The 22,293-nt window shown below is 39.3% G+C and overlaps 1 protein-coding gene across 2 annotated transcripts in view; it reads right to left on the reverse strand.

The window, feature by feature from the left end:
• Positions 1-1,048: 1,048 nt before the first annotated feature.
• Positions 1,049-22,293, reverse strand: part of LOC126470356 (uncharacterized) — a 94,779-nt gene continuing 73,534 nt past the window's right edge. Inside the window, exons 1-3 of one of the 2 annotated variants that reach the window (XM_050098151.1) lie at positions 7,037-7,306; positions 6,233-6,415; positions 1,049-3,748 (exon numbers count right to left, since the gene is read on the reverse strand). In XM_050098151.1, coding sequence (XP_049954108.1) covers positions 3,599-3,748; positions 6,233-6,415; positions 7,037-7,291 — 588 coding nt within the window. In that variant the 5' untranslated portion in view covers positions 7,292-7,306 and the 3' untranslated portion in view covers positions 1,049-3,598. Of the gene's footprint in view, positions 3,749-6,232; positions 6,416-7,036; positions 7,307-22,293 lie in introns of those variants that run through there. The other variant, XM_050098152.1, reaches the window with a different exon arrangement.

Below are 22,293 nucleotides of genomic sequence, written 5' to 3' on the forward strand. Positions count from 1 at the left end.
AGATCTACTGCATGGATCACATATTTTTCCTTTGTATTAAATAATTTTATTCATCCCTTAAGTTAAATAATAGTTATATATATCCTGTGGTTCATTTTTTTGTTTAAAACTTCTCGTACCACAAATTTAGACATGGTGCCATGAATCAGTGCACATATACACACACAACTAATTTGTACCGATTTGCAACATGTGTTTTATTTTCTCCTTGAAAACAATTTTTCCTGATATGCTGTGCAACCTACTTTATAATGCCTGAAGATACCTATGAGTCCTATTCTGATTTGAATTCAGCGGCCAACTCAAAGCAAGCTAGTTGTATGTTCACTTCTTCATGAGTGTATTGGTAGCACAGTGCCTGCTATTGTTGCATTGTTTCCATAAATATAGTTGAACTGTTCTGAGGAAAAGGAACTGGTGCAGGCTGCTGTCAAAACAGTAGTAACTAATTCTATTGAAATGTTTCCTTACATATAGCTGGAGAACTTAAAGGGAAAAAATAAATTGAATACTTAATTTACAGAAAGAAGCAAGCTATCTTTTGATCTATATTCAGATGTGTATATTATATCAGCAAAAGAGCATGAAGTCAATAAAACTGTACAAAAAGCCTAAAACAGTTAACAGGGCCAAATAAAGTACCAATCTGTGTACTGAAACAATACAAATAGAGCTCCTTTAACAATCATAATAAATGGATCATTCACATCAGGGATATTTCCAGCATATTTAATATTAGCAAGAGTTGTGTCTCTGCAGATGACATAGAAAACTACTGATCCATTTCACTACAGTCTCAAGCAATAGTAGAACCAATTACAAATGAAAGCTTAGTTACTTACTTCAACAAATACAGCCTTGTAAGTCTGGGTTCTGAAGAGATAAAGGTACAGATTCACCCATAGTAGCAGAATTATTTTCAAAAAAATGGTGCTTGTTGCTTTTGTGTGTCACAGACATTGTGTTAGATCTCTCTAAGGGTTTTCATATTATTGGCCATAATAATCTACTCTAAGGAGCTAGAGTAATTAGAAATAAGAAGTCTAGCTAATGACTTATTCTGTTTTTATCTAGCAAATAGGGTACAAAGAGTGGAGGTAACACAAACATCAAATAATGCTAAACTCTTAGTAAATCACTTATCAGAATCAAAATACATTAATACATGTATCGTATTTGTGCCAATACTATTTGTGACCTACATCAACGACTTTCCCAATAATATTAAGCAAGGGAAAAAATTATCATTGCTGCTGACAACAACATTATAGTCACTGAGAAAAAAAAGAGACTCCTTGCAGAGCAAGGAAGGTTACACTTCATCAATATGCGGTAAAGTTACACTGAACATAAAGAAAATAAATTCCGTGATTTTCAATGTGAAGAGGGAAAATGATACTGTCAAATTAAATATAGATGATACCCTTATAGATTATAAAATAAACAATATTTCTAAAAGTGAATACTAGTTGTCTGGTTTAGTGCTGTGAACATACAAATATACTTATAAACTGAGTGCCATGAGTACATTATGCCCTTAGAGCCCTTTCACGTAGTGTAACAGTCTGTGACTTTTACTATTTGTATGCACAATCTTAGCTGTGGAAGTTGTTTCTTTGTTACAAATACACAAAGTAGGATTGCAGTGTTCAACTACAGGAAAGGGCCATAACAATATTAACCAGAACTAATAATCAGGCTTACTGTAACAATCTGTTCAAAATATTGGGGATTTTAAGTACATCATGTCCATGTGAGTACATTTACCAGTCAATTTTACACATAACAAAGCCCTCTTAATTACTGCAGGAATACTTCTGTACGTCAATCTGGAATAAGATCTAGACTAAAATCACATTTGCTAAGAAAAAATAGACATAAAACTCTAAAGAGTATTGCCTATCAATGAATAAAATTGTACTATCAAATGCCTAAGAAGATTATAAAACAAAATTGTTTAAAAATGGAATTTTTGTACTAGAATGTTTTTGTTATCCTGGTAAACCTTATACCATACCTCTGCAATGGATAATATGAACATCTCATCCTCTTTCTGACTCAACATCTCACTTATTATGGAGAGATGCAGATTCAGTTTTTTAGACAAGCAAATGGGATGTTATAGTACACAAAGTAGGAACCAAATATCATTGTAATGGTCCTGATGTCAGGTTATTATTTGGATGTGTAGTGCATGTGTGCAAAATGAGCAGTGATTAATGTTGAGAAATGAATGAAGAGTGTAACAGTAGCTTTTTGCATTGTGAAATTATTTGTGTAGTGGATGCAGTGACTGATTTTGAGAAATGAATAATTGATGTAGAATGTAGGAAAGTCAATATTTAGGGATAGGACAAGAATGATTATTCGGGAAAAAAAATTGTAGTGAACATCAGCCATAAAGTACATACCTTAAGAGATATGAGCATTTCTTCATCTTCAATACTGTGAAACAAACCTCTTCTACTGCAAGATCTTTGCTTTCCATATTTGTGGAGGAGGCATAACAGACCAAAAAAAGAAAATAATCTCTAGTAAATATGGGCTTTAAAATGTATACCTTAAGAGCTATAAGCACATGTTGGTAGAAGAGTTGTGTTTCACAATAGTGAAGATGAACAAGTGCTCATAGCTCTTAAGGTATGTGTTTTAGAGCCCATGTTTACTGAACATGTTTTTCTTGATTTTGTCTATACTAATACCTCTCAAAATCTGTAAAGCAATAGAAGAGATTTGTTTCACAGTATCAAAGATGAAGAAGTGCTCAAAGTTCTTAAGGTATGCATATTAGAGCTCATGTTTACTAGACTTTTTACTTTGAATGATCATTTCTGTAATGTCTATGAATACAGACCATTTCTCCTGAGACATCATATGTTATTAAATAACTCATTTGGAAGAATTATAAACAATACATAACTGAACACTTTGGATAAAATGAATCAAGCTGCACAGTTTTTAACAGGTTGGCCGTACATTCATGAGGTTGGAGTCTGTCTTTAATCTTCATCTGACCATCCTGATTTATGTTTTCTGTTGCCTCCTTAAATAACTTCAGACAAATGATGTGACAGTTCTTACTATGATGCCATGGCTGACCATATGTCCCACACTTGTCAAAGTAGGCCAGTAAGTATGTGAATCTCTGCACATAAGACTAATATTTATGTTTTTTAACTGCAGTGTCATGACAATCTCAGCATCTTTGTAAATGTGATCCATGGATGAATGTAACTACTAGTACTACTAGTACCATAACTTAATATCTACTACTCATCATAAAGAAATGCCCTTTCAATGTACTTTTCTGCTTATCAAAACTTAAAACATTTAAATGATGACATTCTCAAATAAATATTTTTATTTCCAACATAATATAAACACAGTAATAATGAAACATTAGTCCTTCTCAGAACTTGTACTTATAATTAGCTCACATCATAATGTGAAAATATGTAACATTTTGTTATTGTGTTGCTGCTGAACTGACTCATTTATACAATGAATATTTACTGTAGTTCTTTCCTCTCTTCAATCCAAAACAGTTTACAGATAACAAGATCTGTACACATTGATAATACACAGTACATGAGAGCAATCACACAAATATTTCATGATCTGAAGTGTGAATCCCAGAGTCATAAGAATCTTGGCAGCCATGTTGGGGTGTTGTGGCTTTCATGCGATTAGATCGGTTGCGTTTTATAGGTGGGTAGGACACATGCTGTCGTACGAAGCTAGCTGATCTCTGAAATGATGACAACAATTAGTACTATGCATGTGTACACATGGGTGCTTGTGCACACAAACACACACACACACACACACACACACACACACACACACACACACACACACACACACAAATGAATTTACACCTTAAAACAAAAGAATTATGTTAAAATTTATAGAGTAAATAAATACAGCTAAACACTATAACACTATTATTCACAAGTCACAGATTTCATTTGATGAATACAAAATAATGTTTTAATTTGGAATAAAAATACAAAATGGTATTTAATTTTGAATGAACTCAGGTACAAGTAAACAGCAGTTTTATAACCACCCTGTATGAAGAACTATGGTGCAAAATGCTGTAACTGTGAGGATAATATCCATAATCTCCTTTAAAAGCTGCCAATGAACCTCCTACGAAGCACGAATTGTGCCCTTTCTCATGAGGATACAGTTACATAACAGTGAAGATCACATTTTTTGTGTGTACAGAAGCTCCAAGATGCTTCATTGTTGGCCCATATATTGTTAGTGCTAATAGCATCCCATGAGCTAGAATGAATTTAGATTTCTATGACAGATGAAATTTGTAAAAGTGCAAAAGATACACAAATTGACCAAATCCTGACTCACTTTTTCAGCTGCTAGAAAAAGAAGGTATCTGGACTGAATATGCTTTGGAAAGCACAATCCTTAGTTATCCCATGGCTTAGTGCATGGTACATGAGCAAAATGATTGTACACACATAAACTAATCCTCCCCCCCCCCCCCCCCCCTCCCACAAAAAAGAAAAAGTTTAGCATCACGTGTAAACATGTTTGAATTTAGGTTTAAGGAGAACAAGGAATGAAAGAATAAGCCTTATGAAACTAAAACTAAAATATAAGATAAATAATAAGCAATAAGCAAAATAAAGACAGCCTTTTAGATAGTGTACCTCTGAAATCAAAATCTGCTTTTGAGTAGCGTTCAGTATGATGTTGCTCCAACCAGTTCACTGTAAAATATTTCAATCCCCCTTGGCTTCCTGTCCAAAATGTGCTCAGTACATTGCTGCTCACACCTGACCCACTTCTTTACAATGATCCTCCTGAGATCATCCAATGTGTGAGGCGGGCTCCTGAGATATCACAATACTCAATTCAATTTCTCCCATTCATGGTGTGACATTTTTTTGATTCCCGTTTCCTGGAGGAAAATGTTCGCAAGGTGGTCATGGCATTCTCATGTGTCATTGTCTTCAAAGACGAACCCATCACTGAAATGATGACTGTAGGGCCAGATAATAGGCTTGAGGATCCTTTCATGATATTGCACCGTCGTCATATTTCCATTGATAGTCGTGAGAGGCAGCTGACATCTATTAATGATAATGAGCCAAAATGTGACTTACCCACATCTCTGCTGAACCTGTGGGAGTTCATTTTTAAGCTGTACAGTGGTAACTAGACAACTCCACACTCTTCTACAACAATCATCAGCTAACACACAAGTCATGAACTTGTCAGTGAAGATAACCTGAAGCGTTTAATCCATGTCCCAAACTAAGTGTTCCCTCAACCACTTTTTTTGCACACAACAGTGCTGGGTGTTTGTGTTGTTGCTTGTTACAGATACCTAGAGGTCAATTTTACAATGTGGAGATGGCTGTGCACTGCATGAGTTTACGAGTTGACACAGCCCTCCCGTTGCCTCCAGAAGACAACACACAGTTCTGTTGCATTCTTCTTGGGAGACATACAAACAATAATCTGTTAGGAGCAGATCAGTTCATGTTGACCACAGGTGATCACTGTGAGGCAGATCTTCAATGTTTCGTGTCTCATAATAGTAGGTTAATGTCTTAATGATGTTGTGGTGTACTGTGATTTGGTGACATCCCATGCTGACAATTCTCATTGCAGTAAAGTAACTACCCAAGCACTGTCTGACCTTGAAATGACAGTTAAAGGCATATTGACAGACTGAACAGTAAGCATGAGCTGCATCATTCCATTCATGTTTACTTTTATCTCTGTTATACAGGTGACAGTATGTAACTGGTTTACTGTGGTGAAAACATTGTTGAGGAACAGGTTTCCTATAAACAAACACAAACTATGCAAGATAAGAGTGGTGAAAAATAAATAGCCTTAATAAGATAGTAGTCTGTCCAGAATTATGATTTTCTTGTAAGGATGTTACAGAGCACTGAAGAATGTTCTTGTTTTCCTGTTACTAACATCATTTTTTGGATCATATTCTGTTTCAGAGTATTTAACAACAGTTTGTAAAATATACTCAGCTGCAGAGCTAATTTTGCAGAGTTACAGTCTATATTTATATTTCGCACACAGAGAAATAGACACTTGAACAGAAGAATATTATATTATAGAGTAAATCCACAAATTTTCACTGTAAGTGCATGTGTATAGTTAATACATTTATTCAGATCCATTAATTATTACAAAACAGTTGAACTGCTAATTACACTACTAAAATGTTCTACTTCACCTTAGTTCTAACATTTCGGTCAGCTTCACTGCTAGAATTTGATCGAGTTGAGGAAGGTGACTGGTATGGTGATGCTGATTCACTTGAACTTGAATAGTCCACTTGGTCTTTCAGATCCAAGACAGCTTCTTGAAGAGCAAAAAGTTGCTCAAATATTTCCGTATCTTTTGCCACTAAACTTGCCTGAAACAAACACAATATTTTATTTATTTCTTTGCTCATTTTTATTCAAAAAGATCTCTTTATCTGTACCACATGAACACAGAATACCTCACTACGTAACCAGAATTTTTTTAAAAATCAAGAACTTATGACTGGTGAATTATAAAATATTGAAACCAGAACAACAGGGATAATAACTATGATTACTAAAATTATGAAATTTAATAATGTTTGAGGAATAGGGCAAGTTTTGGCTATTGTGTATCAATAGGAATCATCCCAGCATTGGCTTAGAATGATATGGGAAAACAATGGAAAACCAAAATCAGCATGGCTGAACCATTTGAACAAGCCTGCGTAGTTTTTATGTACAAAGCTTCATCTTCAGGTGCCACCAACTTCACACAAGAGCAGATGCTACTAGCATACAAGAACTGTGGAGCTGACATACCTAAATTAAAGGTAAAACTGTGAAAAGTAGTGTGCTCATATAATTATGACAGTTGGGCCAATCATTAATTGGGGGGGGGTTTCACACCCATGTAAAACAAATGCAGGGGAATGGATCAAAGATGCTAACATAGAGGGAGGGATCTGGACAAAAATGAATTCAGTAATAACTAAATAAGTAGCTGCACTCACATGTAAGACCAACAACCGTGACAACTGCGTCAACAGTACAACATGGCAGTGACTAGTGTAGCCGGCCAGGAAGCTAGCTGACAGTGGCAGTGGAAGCAGCTTATGTAGGAGCCAATGAGGCAGGGAACTGAAGTAGATAACCAAAAATGTGTGAGAAATGGCCTGACTAGTGTGTCCACTTATGTAAGTGAGATTTGCAAGATCAATACAAAACAGAACTAGAAAAATAAGCATAAATATAATAACATAAAACATGAGCGTGGAAAAAAAATGCCTAAAAGTCAAATTGACTGAGTACATTAGAGTAAAAAGATAAAAAAAGATAAAATTGAAACCAAAACATGGAGTATGGATTGTAGAAAAAAGTATATCTAAAAATTGAGCAATTAGACAATGACAGGTGAAGTGTGGTAGGAGAATGGTGCTAACTGTTAAGACCAGTAATTATGTATAGACTCACCTTAAAGAGCAAAAGAGAAGTCTTAGCATAAAAATCTTAGTCAGGGTTAGAATGATATACACAGTATATTCTGAAACTTCCTGGCAGATTAAGTTTCATATCAGCCCACACTCTAAAACAGAGTGAAAATTTCATTCTGGGCAGTATATTCTGTCAGCCCCTTTCCTGCACTTCCTTGGCTCTCTACTTCAGCTGGTCCCTATGTCAGTCACTTCCACCACTGCAATCAGCTGGCTTCCTGGCCAGCTGTACTATTCACTTCCTTGTTGTGCTATTGAGGCGGGTGCCATGCTTGCTGGTCCAGTGCCTGGATCTGGTTTATAGAGTTAATTTTTGTACAAATCACTCCCTCTATGTTAGCGTCTTTGTTCCAGTGCCATGTGTTTGTCTGATGTGGGTGTGCCCCCCATGACTGACTGTCCTGACTGCCACATGTTTATGTTTCCATAATTATGTGAGTACATCCCTTTTCATGGCTTTACCTATCATTTTGGTATTTTAGCCCCATAGTTCTTGTATGGCAGTAGCTCTTCCTCTTTTTTGCAGCTGTTGGCACCTGAAGATGACACTTTAGGCTTTGAAACTATTTGTGCAATAAATAAGAAATTATTGAAACTGAAGCGAATTTTTTATTGTATTAATTATTTTCTTGGTTTCTGGTACATTTCCATGAGATGCAGTTACTATAACATAACTGAGTGAATCAAAAGTACATGCACATGAACTTTTCCATTCATTTAAGGGAATAGCAGATCCCACAAAACAATTATGTGGATATTTAACACTCCTGCACTAAATAGATTGCATGTGATGGGAAAAAGGAGTTCATCTAGTGTTTGAAAGTCTACAATGTTTTAAGTTGTTGTGAAAGCCTGTTGAAAATGTGTTTGTCTTGTGGAGTGCTGCATGCTTTATTGAACAGTATTTCTTTTTTTAAACAGTATTACTTCCTCAAAAACTTTAGTTATTATAGGATGTATGGCTGCATTTGTACTTTATTCTACTGTAACTTAAGTTTGCTTTGTAAGTTATGCATGAAAAAAATCTACCCTAATTATTGTGAATTTTAGTTTTATTATAATGCCAAACTCAGTTTGTGATCCTACCCGTGTCATGTGAACTACACAGTTTTAAAATTATGGGGTTTCCATGATCTGTCTATCTCTGTCATACCTATTATTTTTGCTCAGTAGGCAGTAAAATTCTCAGTGAGTTAAAACTGTAAGTTATTTTATTTATGTAATGTGATATTTGTATAGATGCAGTTCTTGCCCATTTTTAAAGGCAAGAAGTGTGTCTATATGCACACCACATTATGGATGACAATACCAAGCTTAACTGCAGCCTGCAAACTGGTCGTTGAAATCAGTAGCTGATGAAGGTTTCCCAACTGTTATTTTCCTTTTATATGAAGATGGTCAGTTACTGACCAAAACTGGTAACAACAAAAATAAAGGTTTCTTGTGGCAAAGGCTGTTTATGTTCATTTTAAAGCTGTTGTTCTCCATGAGAAATGTTCTCAAAAATTACTATTTTTTGTGCTGAGATTGTGGAAAATGAAAGTTATACAAACAATCATAAGATAACACTGAACTTGCTGTCTTTCCAAGACAGCATAATATATATGACTGCTCAGGAACATCATTTCTCTAATATAAAATTACATTGAATACAATTAACAGTGAATGGCTCTTACAGGCAAGCTGCAGTAACATGGAATGATGTTCTGATTCTGTGTTTCAAATTAGGCAAGAATGAGAGGTTCTGTATAGAGCCAGAGATATTTAAAAACTTATTTTCTCTTTATGAATGTATAACTGCTTGCGACTATGATTATGCTGAGAAGAACACTTCTGCATACATCTATAGAAATCAAACATTCACATGGCATTAGTGCCTGGGATGTCTCAAATGGTTGTTCAAGCACTCTTAATGGAAGGCCTTTTTAGCTAGGGTTGTGTCCTGGCATTTTAGGACTGAAGCTGACTTTATACATTATGGAATACAGAACTTGTGCAAAGTGATGATGGCTACCATTTAAAATTTGATTTTCAGCTATACTGATGTTCAGCAAGATCCATTTAATTTTTGATTTGTGCCCATGTACAGTGAGGAAAGACACACAGTAATGACTGGAGGCTATGGAGGCTGGAGAGGATGATGACCATGACAACAATGATGACAGTGACAACAGTGTCAATAATGTTTATCATATCCTTTGTCAGGCCACTTGTCCACAGGCTAATAATACAGGGCGTTTCAAAAAGAAAGAGCAGATTTCAAACATTTATTTCTCAAAAACTACAAATGATAGAAACACAATTCCAACGGTCCTTCACTCAATATGAGTACCAAATGTTACACAACAAATATCAAAACTGTACCTCAATATGAGCACCATTTGTTACACGACAAATATCAAACCGGTATCTCATTTCTTGCCACACACGACGCAACTGGTCTTTAGTTACCGAATTCACGGCCGCAACAATTCGATGTCGTACCTCTTGAAGAGTAGCGGGCATAGGTGGGACATAAACACAGTCCTTTATGTACCCCCACAAATAAAAATCGCAGGGAGTAAGGTCTGGTGACCTGGGAGGCCACAGACGATGACATTGATCTTGTGCTCCTGCTCTTCCAATCCACCGTCCTGGAATGGTGTTATTTAGGTACCGTCGTACAGGTTCAGAGAAGTGTGGTGGGGCGCCATCTTGCATGAAGATGAAGTGATTTGAATCTTCCTGAAGTTGAGGAAATAGCCAGTTTTCTAACATGTCCAGGTAAATGGTTCCTGTGATAGTTTTCTCCATGAAAAAGAAAGGTCCATAAACTTTGTTTACCGAAATTGCACAAAAGACGTTAACCTTTGGTGAGTCTCTTTCATGTTGAATAACGTCCCTCGGAGTTTCACTCGCCCAAATTCGTACGTTATGCCGATTAACTTTACCAGAAATGTGAAACGTTGATTCATCTGAAAAAATTAATCGTTCGGCAAAATTGTCCTCTTCCATGTCCTGTAGAATTGCAGTTGAAAATTCGAACCTTTTGTTGTGGTCGTCAGGACGCAATGCTTGCAATAACTGCAGTTTGTACGGCTTCATGTGCAGACGGTTACTCAGAACGCGCCATACCGTTGTTTTAGACATGTTTAGTTCGTGACTTGCCCGTGCCGTGGATTTTCTAGGGCTCCTTTCGTAAGCTGCACGGACACGCTCGACATTTTCATCCGATGTGCGTGGACGACCCGTGCTTTTTCGCTTGCAGATGCAACCATCTTCTACGAATCTGTGATGCCACTCATAAATTTGCTTATGACGAGGCGGCTGTTTGTTGAATTGACGGCGGAATGCACGTTGCACACCAACAATGGACTCTAACTTTGCAAATTGCAGCACACAAAATGATCGTTCCTGTGGTGTCGTCGCCATTTTCCTACAAACAAACGCCAGCGCCACTGCGGATTTGCATGGAACTTCTGCGCGGACCATTGAAAAACTTTGAACCTTTCTCTGACAAGAAACGTTTGAATTGTGTTTCTATCATTTGTAGTTTTTGAGAAATAAATGTTTGAAATCTGCTCTTTCTTTTTGAAACGCCCTGTATATCTAGGAAAAAGGTTAGCAATGGAAATGCTTACTACCATGGATATCTTCAGGGCTTGTATCATTATATCGTGGCCATATAGCATCCTTAGATGATTAGTCCAGTCAATGATCAAATATTAAGGGAAAAGATTTCCCTGTATGAAATTAAACTATATCAAATTTCATACAAAAAAGATCTAATTAATTCCTAAGACTAATTGTTACCACATTGCAGGGAATGGAAAAATCACAAATTATTAAAAATAGTGTTTTAATGATAAAAGATTAATGTGTATTGTTCAGTGAAGTGGTTTAAGAACAAATATTAAATGTATGTACAACATCCATCCGGAGCCATATTAAGGGCTAAATTGTGTTCTGGTGGTATAGCAAGGTGGAGGAAGGGGAATGGAGTGTAGGAGTATGAGGGAAACTCAATCGATGAATTGTGGTCATGCATGCACTTCCCTCCTTTGTAGGTTTGGAGATTGAAAAGTAGGCAGGTGAATCCCCACTCTGTTGATCTCAACATATCACAAGAAACTACTACAGAGTGTTTCACAAAGTTATATGACCCTTCATCAACATTCCTAATGAATCACTGGCAATGCAGTGCACAGACATGCCAAGGAGCATTTATTTTCCGCAAAGTGCATTAACACTACATTGAATACAGATGTTACTGTTAATACTAACACAAGAAATGCAAATGGACAGATTCTACATAAATCTCTGCATACTTTTATACTCTACTGGAGGGGAAACTGATTCTTAGTCATCATGAGCATTGCTCACTTTTCAGATTACAAACAGATTACAACTACCGAGCATTCCTTTTCCTCTTCTCTCAAGTGAGTAGACAAAATAATTTTACCAAAATCATGTTTATGTAGTGGAGTTATTTTCAGTTTATTAAGTGAGTACTTATTTGCAGTTGTTGGATGAGCTATTATATGCATAAGCTGAATAGTCAGAGCTGCCAACTTTCTACAACACTGAAGAGCCTGCCCCAAGTGTAACATGCTGTCAATATGTATTTGACAATGTTAATTTCATTGTCTCCATTATCAATTGCTGGAATACTTCTCACAACATGAGGCATATGAAATATTCAACCTCAGCTGTCCCAACATCTGAAGAGGCCCATAAGTTTAAATTGGCTCCCTTTGCAGCAGAAGCAGGTTACCTACTTATTATGGTGTTTCAGATATTTTAACATAAGCCAAGCAATGTATTACAGCACGTTAGTGCTCTAGACTTGAACATGATCAGTCTAATTCCATCATATATTTCACACCCACCTTGTAAGATATACTGTAGATTTGTGGTAAGTGGTTGCAATCAGCACAGCCTACCCTACAAGTGCCAGCAATTCCTGAACCGAATGAAGTCTACCAGTAATACAATTATTGGCGAAAGAAGTGCAATGACTTTCTGGCCATTCATTAATTCAGTACCAAGTGACTAAACATGGTTACATGTCAATGATATCCATCAGCCAGGTGGCACATTTACCTATCCAGACCTATTCCCACTAACACTATAATGGTCACTGACAAAATCACACAAGTTAAACACTTCTCACCCACTGTTTACAAGAATGTACTTTACATAAAAGCTCATTTAACAACTGCAAATATGTACTCAATAAACTGAAAAAAGCTCCACTATATAAATACGAGCTCACTGAAGCTATTTTTCCTACTCACATAAGAGTGCTAGAAAAGAAATATATGTAAACTGACAAGCAAGGAGTGGTCATGATGGAGGAGGCTGCTTTCCCCAGAATAACACTACAGCTATTGTGCAAGTTGAATAGGAAACAATTTCCCCTCTAGCTGTGTAGAACAATCTGAAGAGACTTACATGGAATCTGTCCATATGTGTTTCTTGTGTTGGTAATATTACTATCTCATATCTGTATCTGATGCAGCACTAATGCATTTTGTGGAAAATAAGCAACCCTGGGTGTGCTGTGCATGTTGTCACCATTGATTCATAAGAAGTGTTGCAGAAGGGTAGGTATAACTTTTTGAAACACTGTCCAGTTGCTTGCTGTGACACAGTAGGTTCAAGAGAGTAAGGAATTGCTTGCTTACTTTTCAGTTTGCATATGTACAGAGGAGGGAAGTGCACAACCACAACTCAGTGACCTTTACATACCGTTCAACATTGAAACTATCACAAAAAAAGGAGTAAGACCTTTCTTGTAGGAAATGTAATGTAGCTTAATTTTGTACAGGGAAACATTTTCACTAGAAGCCATGGTTATTGAGTCATTCAAGAAAAATGTAAAAAGCGATTTTTAAACATCCATCCATCCCCACATGTCTACACGAATGTTTTCAGTCTTCATTGACTGGGATAAAGGTGATTATCTCCAACTACAGACAGTTTCATCAATTCTCCAAACTGTTCACTGATAATTGTATTTAACATAATTTTGTATTAGAAAAATGATGTTCCTAAGCAGTCATAACTCTTATGTTGTCTTGGAAAAGACAGCAAGTTCAATGTTTTACATCTCATCTTATGAGTGTTACTTTCTCGAACAGAATATTAATCACCACCTTAAGAGAGCACACAGGTTGCTTTGGACCGCCGTAGATGGTGTAGAGCTGCTACCATGCAGTTGTGTGACCCTTCATCACTGACTTACATCATAGCACTGAAGTGGTATGCACCAGGTGGTTATAATTACACGGACAGTGTTCCAAGTGCTGCAATACAGACTGTATTAATTGCAGAATGCTGAAACATTAACTGGTGCATTGGGGCAGGGGGTGGAGATGCTGAAAAATTAATAGTTCCACTTTTTGTCTCCAGGTGAAAATATGGTGCTGTTAGCAGTCAGAATATGAAATGTTTCCTCTTTCAATGTCATTGTGCTGTGTTGCTTGGCGACGCATGTAGGTTCCTTTCGTGAAGTGTCTGTCGGTGTAAAGGGTTAAGAAAGTTGAAGTTTTCCATGTGAAACACAATGGATATTGAGAAGAAAAACTGTGTAATGCTGGTAAAGTTATTTTATCAGAATGGCAGAAACAGCAGCACTACATTGTGGGAATATCACTGACAGAAACAGCTGCAAAGAGGCCCTTTGTCGATAAATGGGCTAAAGAATATGATCAAGAAATTTGAAGAAACATGTGAATTAAGTTGTGCAGCAGGAAGAGGGAGGCAGCCCATCCCCATGACAGTTGTTGATGAAGCTAGTGTAGCTATAGCTGACTGTGCAGCACATGCTTCAAATTATGCAGCCAGTGCTCAAGGTATGTCATGATAATTGTCTCTCCCCAGGTCAACAGTTCAAAAGCAAAGTGTTTGCAGTGCTTTTTAAACTGGTATCCCCACAAGATTCAGGATGTGCACCAAATGAAGCTGCAGACAGGCTACAATGCCTTGACCTTGCCGGACATGTGGCCGGAGAATATCTTTGGATGGACGAGGCACATTTTACTCTGCACGGTGCCATGAATGCACAGAATGGTCACATACGGGATTCTACTCCACCACACATTGTGCAGGGACATCTGCTGCACTCAGCTTATGTGACTCTGTGGTGTGGTTTCAAAAGCTACTTCATTCTCGGTCCATTTTTCTTTGAGCAGATGACATCTCGTGGGCTTTTTAGGTGTACAGGGACATCTGTATGTTATAAGAACCTCCTTTTGCAACACGTGATCCCAGCTTTGCAACAATGCAACTGTGCCCACACCACTATTTTCATGCAAGATGGAGTGAACCACATAGAACTTGCGAGGTGAAAAATTTGCTTTGAGAAACTTCTGGTAATGAATGGAATATCTCTAGGCAATTTCAAGATGTGTGGCCCTCCGGATGCATCGACCTAAATCTATGTGACTTCTGATTGTGGGGATATCCGAAAGATTGTGTTTATCGGGGATGTATCCAAACCCTTCCTGATCTGAATAATAGCATAAGATGACATATCACTCTGATTACGTCGAATATGCTGCAAGCATCTGTCAAATATGGTGTATTACGGATTCAGCATGTTGCTGAATCTGGAGACCATACTGAACACATGTAGCTTGTGACAATTTCCCAATAAACTCGCCAGAACTAGCATTATCATGTGATGGATCGTTCCTTCCCTTTTCCTGCACCCAAAACACATTCTGACTGTTTACAGTGCCATACTTTCACATGATGGCAGAAAGTGGAACTATTATTTTTTTCAGCATACTCTATGAGCACATTGATTAATGAATATACCTACCATGTTTCAGTATCCTGCAATGTATACAGCCCACACTGCAGAATTCAGAACACCATCAGTTTAATGATAACCACCTGGTATGTGCCAGTCGATTGTATGGGATCAGCAGAGTAAGACGGGCCAGCACGAAGGTGTGACGCAATGGCAGGAAAGTGTTTTGGACGTGTCAATGACCACACCTTGAATTAGTTTGCGCAATTTGTTGATGTATCACCTGGTAAACGTATCAACAAGAAAATATGTATCACCTTCAGTTAAGCAATGCAGTGTAGGAACAGTTGTTGTATAAACACTTTAATTGACAGGGACCGAAGACGACTGTCACACTTTGTCAATGACAAACTATTTCAAACCCGACAGGAAATGCTGCTGTGAGTGAATGTAGGTCAATCTTAACCAGTTTCCGAGGGAAAATTGGGTAGGGAATTGCATGCAGTGGACATTTGGAGACGGATAGCTAAAAGAAGTCATTGCTCATCAAGGCACATGAAGCTGCACATCTTCAGTGGGCCAGACAATTCACAAACTAAAGAGTGGCTTATTGGAGGCATCTAGTGTGGTCTGATGATTAGTGATTCTTTCTCTTTTCACATAATAATACGGCATCTAGTTCACTGACTGAACAAGGTACACAGTGGTTAGTAAACTAGACTCGCATTCTGGAGGATGAGGTTCAAATCCATGTCCTACCACTCAGATTTTGTTTCACCTTGATTTCCCTCCAGGCAAATGCTGGGATGGTTGTTTTGAAAGGGCACAGACGATTTCTTCCCCATTCTTGAAACAATCTGAGTTTAAGCTCCGCATCTAATGACATCCATGTCGATGGGACGTTAAACGCTAATCTTCCTTCCTCCCTGCCAGTGCACCGATTGCCCAATGAGGCATTTAACCCATACCATGTGGAGGGTTGGGCTTCTGGCTGGAGGTGATACTTTGATGATTTGGGTGTGTTTTTTCGTGCCGTGATTTGGGCTCACTGACTCAGGTTACCGTAAACGTGAATCAAAACGTTTGTTTCAACATTGTCGATGACCAAGTGTGGTCTTTTCTTCAATATCTTCGTTATGAATACGCTGTGGGCACTCCTGTCTTCCTAGATGACAACAGCTGTGTTCACATGCATACGTTCCTAATTTGACAAACTCTCAGGCACCCTATGGTCCCCAACTGGCCCGTTAAATCACGCAGTCTAAATGCCATAGAAAATGTCCGACACTATTCGGAACAGAGCTTAAAACGTAGCAATCAACATCCGGGCAATTCGGTAGTGCTACGGTATCTAATCATCAGTGAGCGACTTCTGCTGGATATGGAAACCCAGTAGAAACTTGAGGACTCACACCTGTCTACAAGAAGGCTTGCAGAAGTGATCCACAAAACTACCGTGCAATATACCTGACATCCATTTGTTGCAGAATCTTAGAAGATAATGAAGTATATCGCACAGAACGACCTCCTCCTGATCATACAAGAAGGATTTCGCAAACACAGATTGTGTGAAACCCAACTCGCACTTTTCTCACATGACATGGTGAAAGACGTGGATCAAGATATCTACATCTACATACATACTTCGCAAGCAGCCGTATGGTGGTTGATGAAGGGTACCCTGTACCACTACTTGTCATTTCCTTTCCTCTTCCACTCGCAAATGGAGCCAGGTAAAAACGACTGTTTGTATGCCTCCGTATGAGCTCTCTGGTATCTTATCCTCTTGGTCCTTACGCGCAATGTATGTTGGCTGCAGCAGAATCGTGCAGCAGTCAGCTTCAGATGCCATTTCTCTAAATTTTCTCAATAGTGAAACTTCCAGGCAGATTAAAACGGTGTGCCGGACCGAGACTCGAAGTTCGCAGGAGAGCTTCTGTAAAGTTTGGAAGGTAGGAGACGAGATACTGGCAGAAGTAAAGCTGTGAGGACGGGGCGTGTGTCGTGCTTGGGTAGCTCAGTTGGTAGAGCACTTGTCCGCGAAAGGCAAAGGTCCCGACTTCGAGTCTCGGTCCGGCACAACGTTTTAATCTGCTAGGAAGTTTCATATCAGCGCACACTCCGCTGCAAAATGAAAATCTCATTCTGGTTTCTCAACAGTGTTTCTCGAAAAGAACGTCACCTTCCCTCCAAGGATTCCCATTTGAGTTCCCGAAGCATCTCCGTAACACTACATGTTGTTCAAACTTATCGGTAACAAATCTAGCAGCCCGCCTCTGAATTGCTTTGATGTCTTCCTTCCGTCCGATCTGGTGCGGATCCCAAACATTCGAGCAGTACTCAAGAATAGGTCGCGCCAGCGTCCTCTATACGGTCTTCTTTATAGGTGAACCACTCTTTCCTAAAATTCTCCCAATAAACCGAAGTCGACCATTCGCGTTCCCTAAGACAATTCTCACAGGATCGTTCCACCTCATATCGCTTTGCAACGTTATGCCCAGTTATTTAAACTACTAAACCGTGTGAAACAGGACACTAGCGATTCTGTATCCGAACATCACAGGTTTGATCTTCCTACTCATCAGCACTTACTTACATTTTTCCGCATTTAGGGCTAACTGTCATTCATCAAACCAACTGGAAATTTTGTCAAAGTCGTCTTGTATCTTCCTACAGTCACTCAACTTCGACACCTTACCGTACACCACGGCATCATCAACAAACAACCGCAGTTTGCTGCTCACCCTTTCAGCCAAATCATTTATGTATTTAGAGAACAAAAGCAGTCCTATCACACTTCCCTGGGGCATGTGTGTGTGTGTTTCCCGTCCGGAGTGGTCGTGCGGTTCTAGGCGCTACAGTCTGGAACCGAGCGACCGCTACGGTCGCAGGTTCGAATCCTGCCTCGGGCATGGATGTGTGTAATGTCCTTAGGTTAGTTAGGTTTAATTAGTTCTAAATTCTAGGCGACTGATGACCTCAGAAGTTAAGTCGCATAGTGCTCAGAGCCATTTGAACCATTTTTTTGTGTGCGTGTTGTCCTTAGCGTAAGTTAGCTTAAGTTCATTTAAGTAATGTGTAAGTCTAGGGACCGATGACCTCAGCAGTTTGGTCCCTTAGAAATTCACACACATTTGAACATTTGAAGGAAACTACGGATTATTAACTCGGATGAGTGACATTGTGAAACCATTTACCGGATGAGTTGCTACGGAAGACCACTGGTAGATTAGAGACAGGTAAAATTCTGATAGAGGTGGCCAGTTAAATGTTTGTCCATACGTTTCTTATAGAACGTGGCGGGTGTTTCGGGACGCAGAGGATTCTGCAAGAGAGAGCGAAAGGTTACGATACATGACGACGATCAATATTTGTTGCTATACACAGATGTGCCAAACTATCATGATCACTAGCCACTGCTATGCTAAATGCCGCCTGATGGCGTTGCGCGCACGTGACGCTGCAAAGTACATAAGCGGAGCAGAAACGAATGGGCATCGTTCTAGTGACGGTGCGGGCCGCAAATGGTGAAATCCGCGGACATAAGCGACTTTGACAAGGGGCAGATTCTTATAGCCGGGTCTGGGGACGAGCATCTCGGAAACGGCGAAGATGCTTGGATGTTCGCGTACTACCATCTCGTGACCATCTGTGCTAAGTGAAGGACACTGACTCAAGCCTGTAGGCGCCAGTGGTGTTGGACGTCCACGCTTCATTTTAAAACTTGGGGGTCGGAAGCTTGCTCACTCTGTAAAGCAAAATAGGCGGCAATCTGTGTCATATCTGTTAACAGAGAATAAAACAAAAGTGTTTCGGAGCTCTCTGCTCAACACACATCGTTGAACATGGCGATCAGCAGCAGACGACCTCTACGTGTTCCCATGTTGACCCAACGATAGCGTTGCTTTACGGTTGCGGTAGGCACGGGATCACTGAGATTAGACGGTGCATCAGTGGAAACATATAGACTGGTCGGATGAATAACGTTTTTTGATACAGCAGGTCGATGGTCGTCTCTCGATGTACAATCAGTCAGGCGAATGGCAGCTCGACACACCCATTTAATAAGTCTATGCACCCACCACGCCACGGACGCAGGCTGGTGAGGGCAGTGTTTTGCGGTGGGGGACATTCACCTGGGCTTCCATGTGACCTGTGATAGTAGTCGAAGGCACCATTACAGCTGTGGTCTACATGAACATTATTGCGAACCATCTGCAGCTTTTCACGCTTCATTTATTCCCCTATGGCGACCTCATCTTCCAGCACGATCTCTGTCCGTGTCACGAGGCCAGAATCATGTTGCAGTGGATTGAGGGGCATGACAGTGATTCAAGTTGATGACTTGATCACAAATTAGTATGATATGAATCCGATGCAAGACATCTAGGACAATATCAAGCTCCAGCTCTGCCCTCGCAAACTACCAGTCCCTAGTTTGTGTAAACTATGCATAGTCACCTGTTGCCACATTCCTCCGGAAACCTAACAACGACTTGTTGAATCCATGCCATCCAAAACTGCTGCTGTACTGCCTTCCAAAGGTGGACCAACACGCTGTTAAAGTGGTTATAATGTTTTGGATCATTAGGGAAGGTTTCGAGACCCGGACCGCGACCCCATCCTAATTATATTATTTTCATGGAAGGATGTCGCTATGTATTTTGTATTAAAAGCTTCGTGTATGTGAAACAGTAACAACATGTGTACTCTCACTGCTAATCATAGAGGTGAACGTTGGTACTAGCCAACACGTACACTCTCTTGCAGAACAGCGCGGGACCACCATATTCACTGACGATTTATCTCGGATGGAGTGTCATCGTCAGATGAAGAAGTAGCTTCGTGTGTACCCAAGGGGAGTGTGTTGGGACCTTTGCTGATCGTGTTATATATTGTATATTAATGACCTTTCTCACAATATTAATAATAACCTTAGACTTTTTGCAGGTGACGCAGCTATCTATAATGAAGTACTGTGTGAAAGAAGCTGTATAAATATTTAGTCAGATATTGATAAGAATTCAAAGTGGTGCTTCATATGATCAGAAATGTAAAATGGTGCACTTTACAAAATGAAAAAACCTAGTATCCTATGACTATAATATCAGTGAGTCACAGATGGAATCGGCCAACTCATATAAATACGTGGGTGTAACATTTTGTAGGGATATGAAATGGGATGATCCCATGGACTCTGTCGTGGCAAAAACAAGTAGTCGACTTCAGTTTATTGGGGAAACGGAATCAGTCTACAAAGGAGGTTTCTTACAAATAATTCGTGTGGTCCATTACAGAATTGCTAAAGTGTGTGGGAGTAACAGGGAATATTGAACGTACGGCATACAGGGAAGGGCAGCACGAATGGTCACAAGTTTGTCTCACCCGTGGGTGAGTGTCGCAGAGATGCTGAAGAAACTGAACTGGCAGACTCTTGAAGATAGACGTAAACTATCCCGAGAAAACCTACTTACAAAGTTTCAAGAACCGCCTTTAAATGATGACTCAAGGATTATACTACAACCCCTACGTTTGGCTCCCGTAGTTATTGCGTGGAGAACCTTAAATTAATCTCAGTACGCACAGAGGCATTTAAACAGTCGTTCTTTCCGTGCTCCATGTGGGAATGAAAGGGGAAGAAACCCTAATAACTGGTACAATGGGACGTACCCTCGGCCGTGCGCTTCACTGTGGTGTGTAGAGTATAGACCTCTTATTTAGCTTAAAATGCTTGGTGAGATGCGAAACCAGAATCAGTTATCGCCTATCCGACATTCACGAAAGCTATGTTGTAGGACTAGATAGTAACCGCATGTCCAGTTGCACAGCTTTATACAAAGTTTCATGTGCGCGTAGGCCTATAAAGATAACTTCCTCGCTACTTGTATTATCACACTCTGTATCGACATTAGTTGTGTTATATCAGTCTGATATATCGAATTTGTACATTTAAAGCATATTCCAAGTTCGAATATAAACAGTTTTTCTGGAACTATGTATTCACGTTTTATTTATGAGTTGTGAAATGTTCAATACTTCGCCTAAGTTTCGTCAGATTTTACGAGTAACTTTGTAAGCCACATTTAATTCTTTGATTCTTACTTGATTTATGTCATTAAGTGTGACGTGAATAGACTAAACGAAGTCCGCTGGTGTGCAACGAGTACAAATATGTGCATTTATCTGGAAATAAAATTGGTCGACATATTAACTTAAATCGAGTTCTCAAGATCTTCTCATGCAGATTAGAAAATACACGCAAGATGGGGAAAGGAAAATAAGCGTTTAAGGTTTCACAGCCGGTGGAGTCATTAGAGACGGAGCACTACCACCGACTTTGCAAAGAAGGGCAAGAAATCGGACATGATTTATTTAGACGAACTAAGTCAACATTCGTCTCGAGGGATTTAGTGTTGCTAACTGGACGGCGATTTGAACCCCAGTCTTCCCGACTGGAACAGGAAGTTATCAGTGACAGCACATGCTACTTACAGGGACAAGGTGGAGTTTTCTGACCTGACAGTCGGTTGTATGGAATTAGGCAGTAACGCAGTTCGGCGTGGAGACGTGACAATACTGCAGAAGGTAGCCATTATGTCTGGACGGACCCATAACCACACCCTGAATGACTTTGCCCGATTTGTTGGTGTTTCAACGCGGATTGTCCAACGTGTCTACAATTATTGGTACACCTCTCGCAGCTATGTAAAACGGAATAAGAACGGAGGTCGTAAAAAGATCCCAGCCGACAAGGACGGGAGACGAATGTCATGCCCTGTCAATGACAAACTGTTTCAAATCTGATAGGAATTGCTGCTGTCAGTGAATGTAACTAACATATGTTACAACTGACAGTCAAATCTTTAGCTAAAATAACGGGGAAATGTGTTCGAAACGAGGCATGTGGTCTTAGGGTTTTGGTCTGAGTGACTGGTAGGTCATCTAGATCCATAGTGCCTTGTGTGGGAAAGAGAGATAATGCGATTGAAGATGAGCTACCAGACTTTACTAAAACAAGGAGCAGCATCGCGGAAGCGTT

The sequence above is a fragment of the Schistocerca serialis genome, chromosome 3 (genome assembly GCF_023864345.2).
Source record: "Schistocerca serialis cubense isolate TAMUIC-IGC-003099 chromosome 3, iqSchSeri2.2, whole genome shotgun sequence".
Classification (NCBI taxonomy): Eukaryota; Metazoa; Arthropoda; class Insecta; order Orthoptera; family Acrididae; genus Schistocerca; species Schistocerca serialis.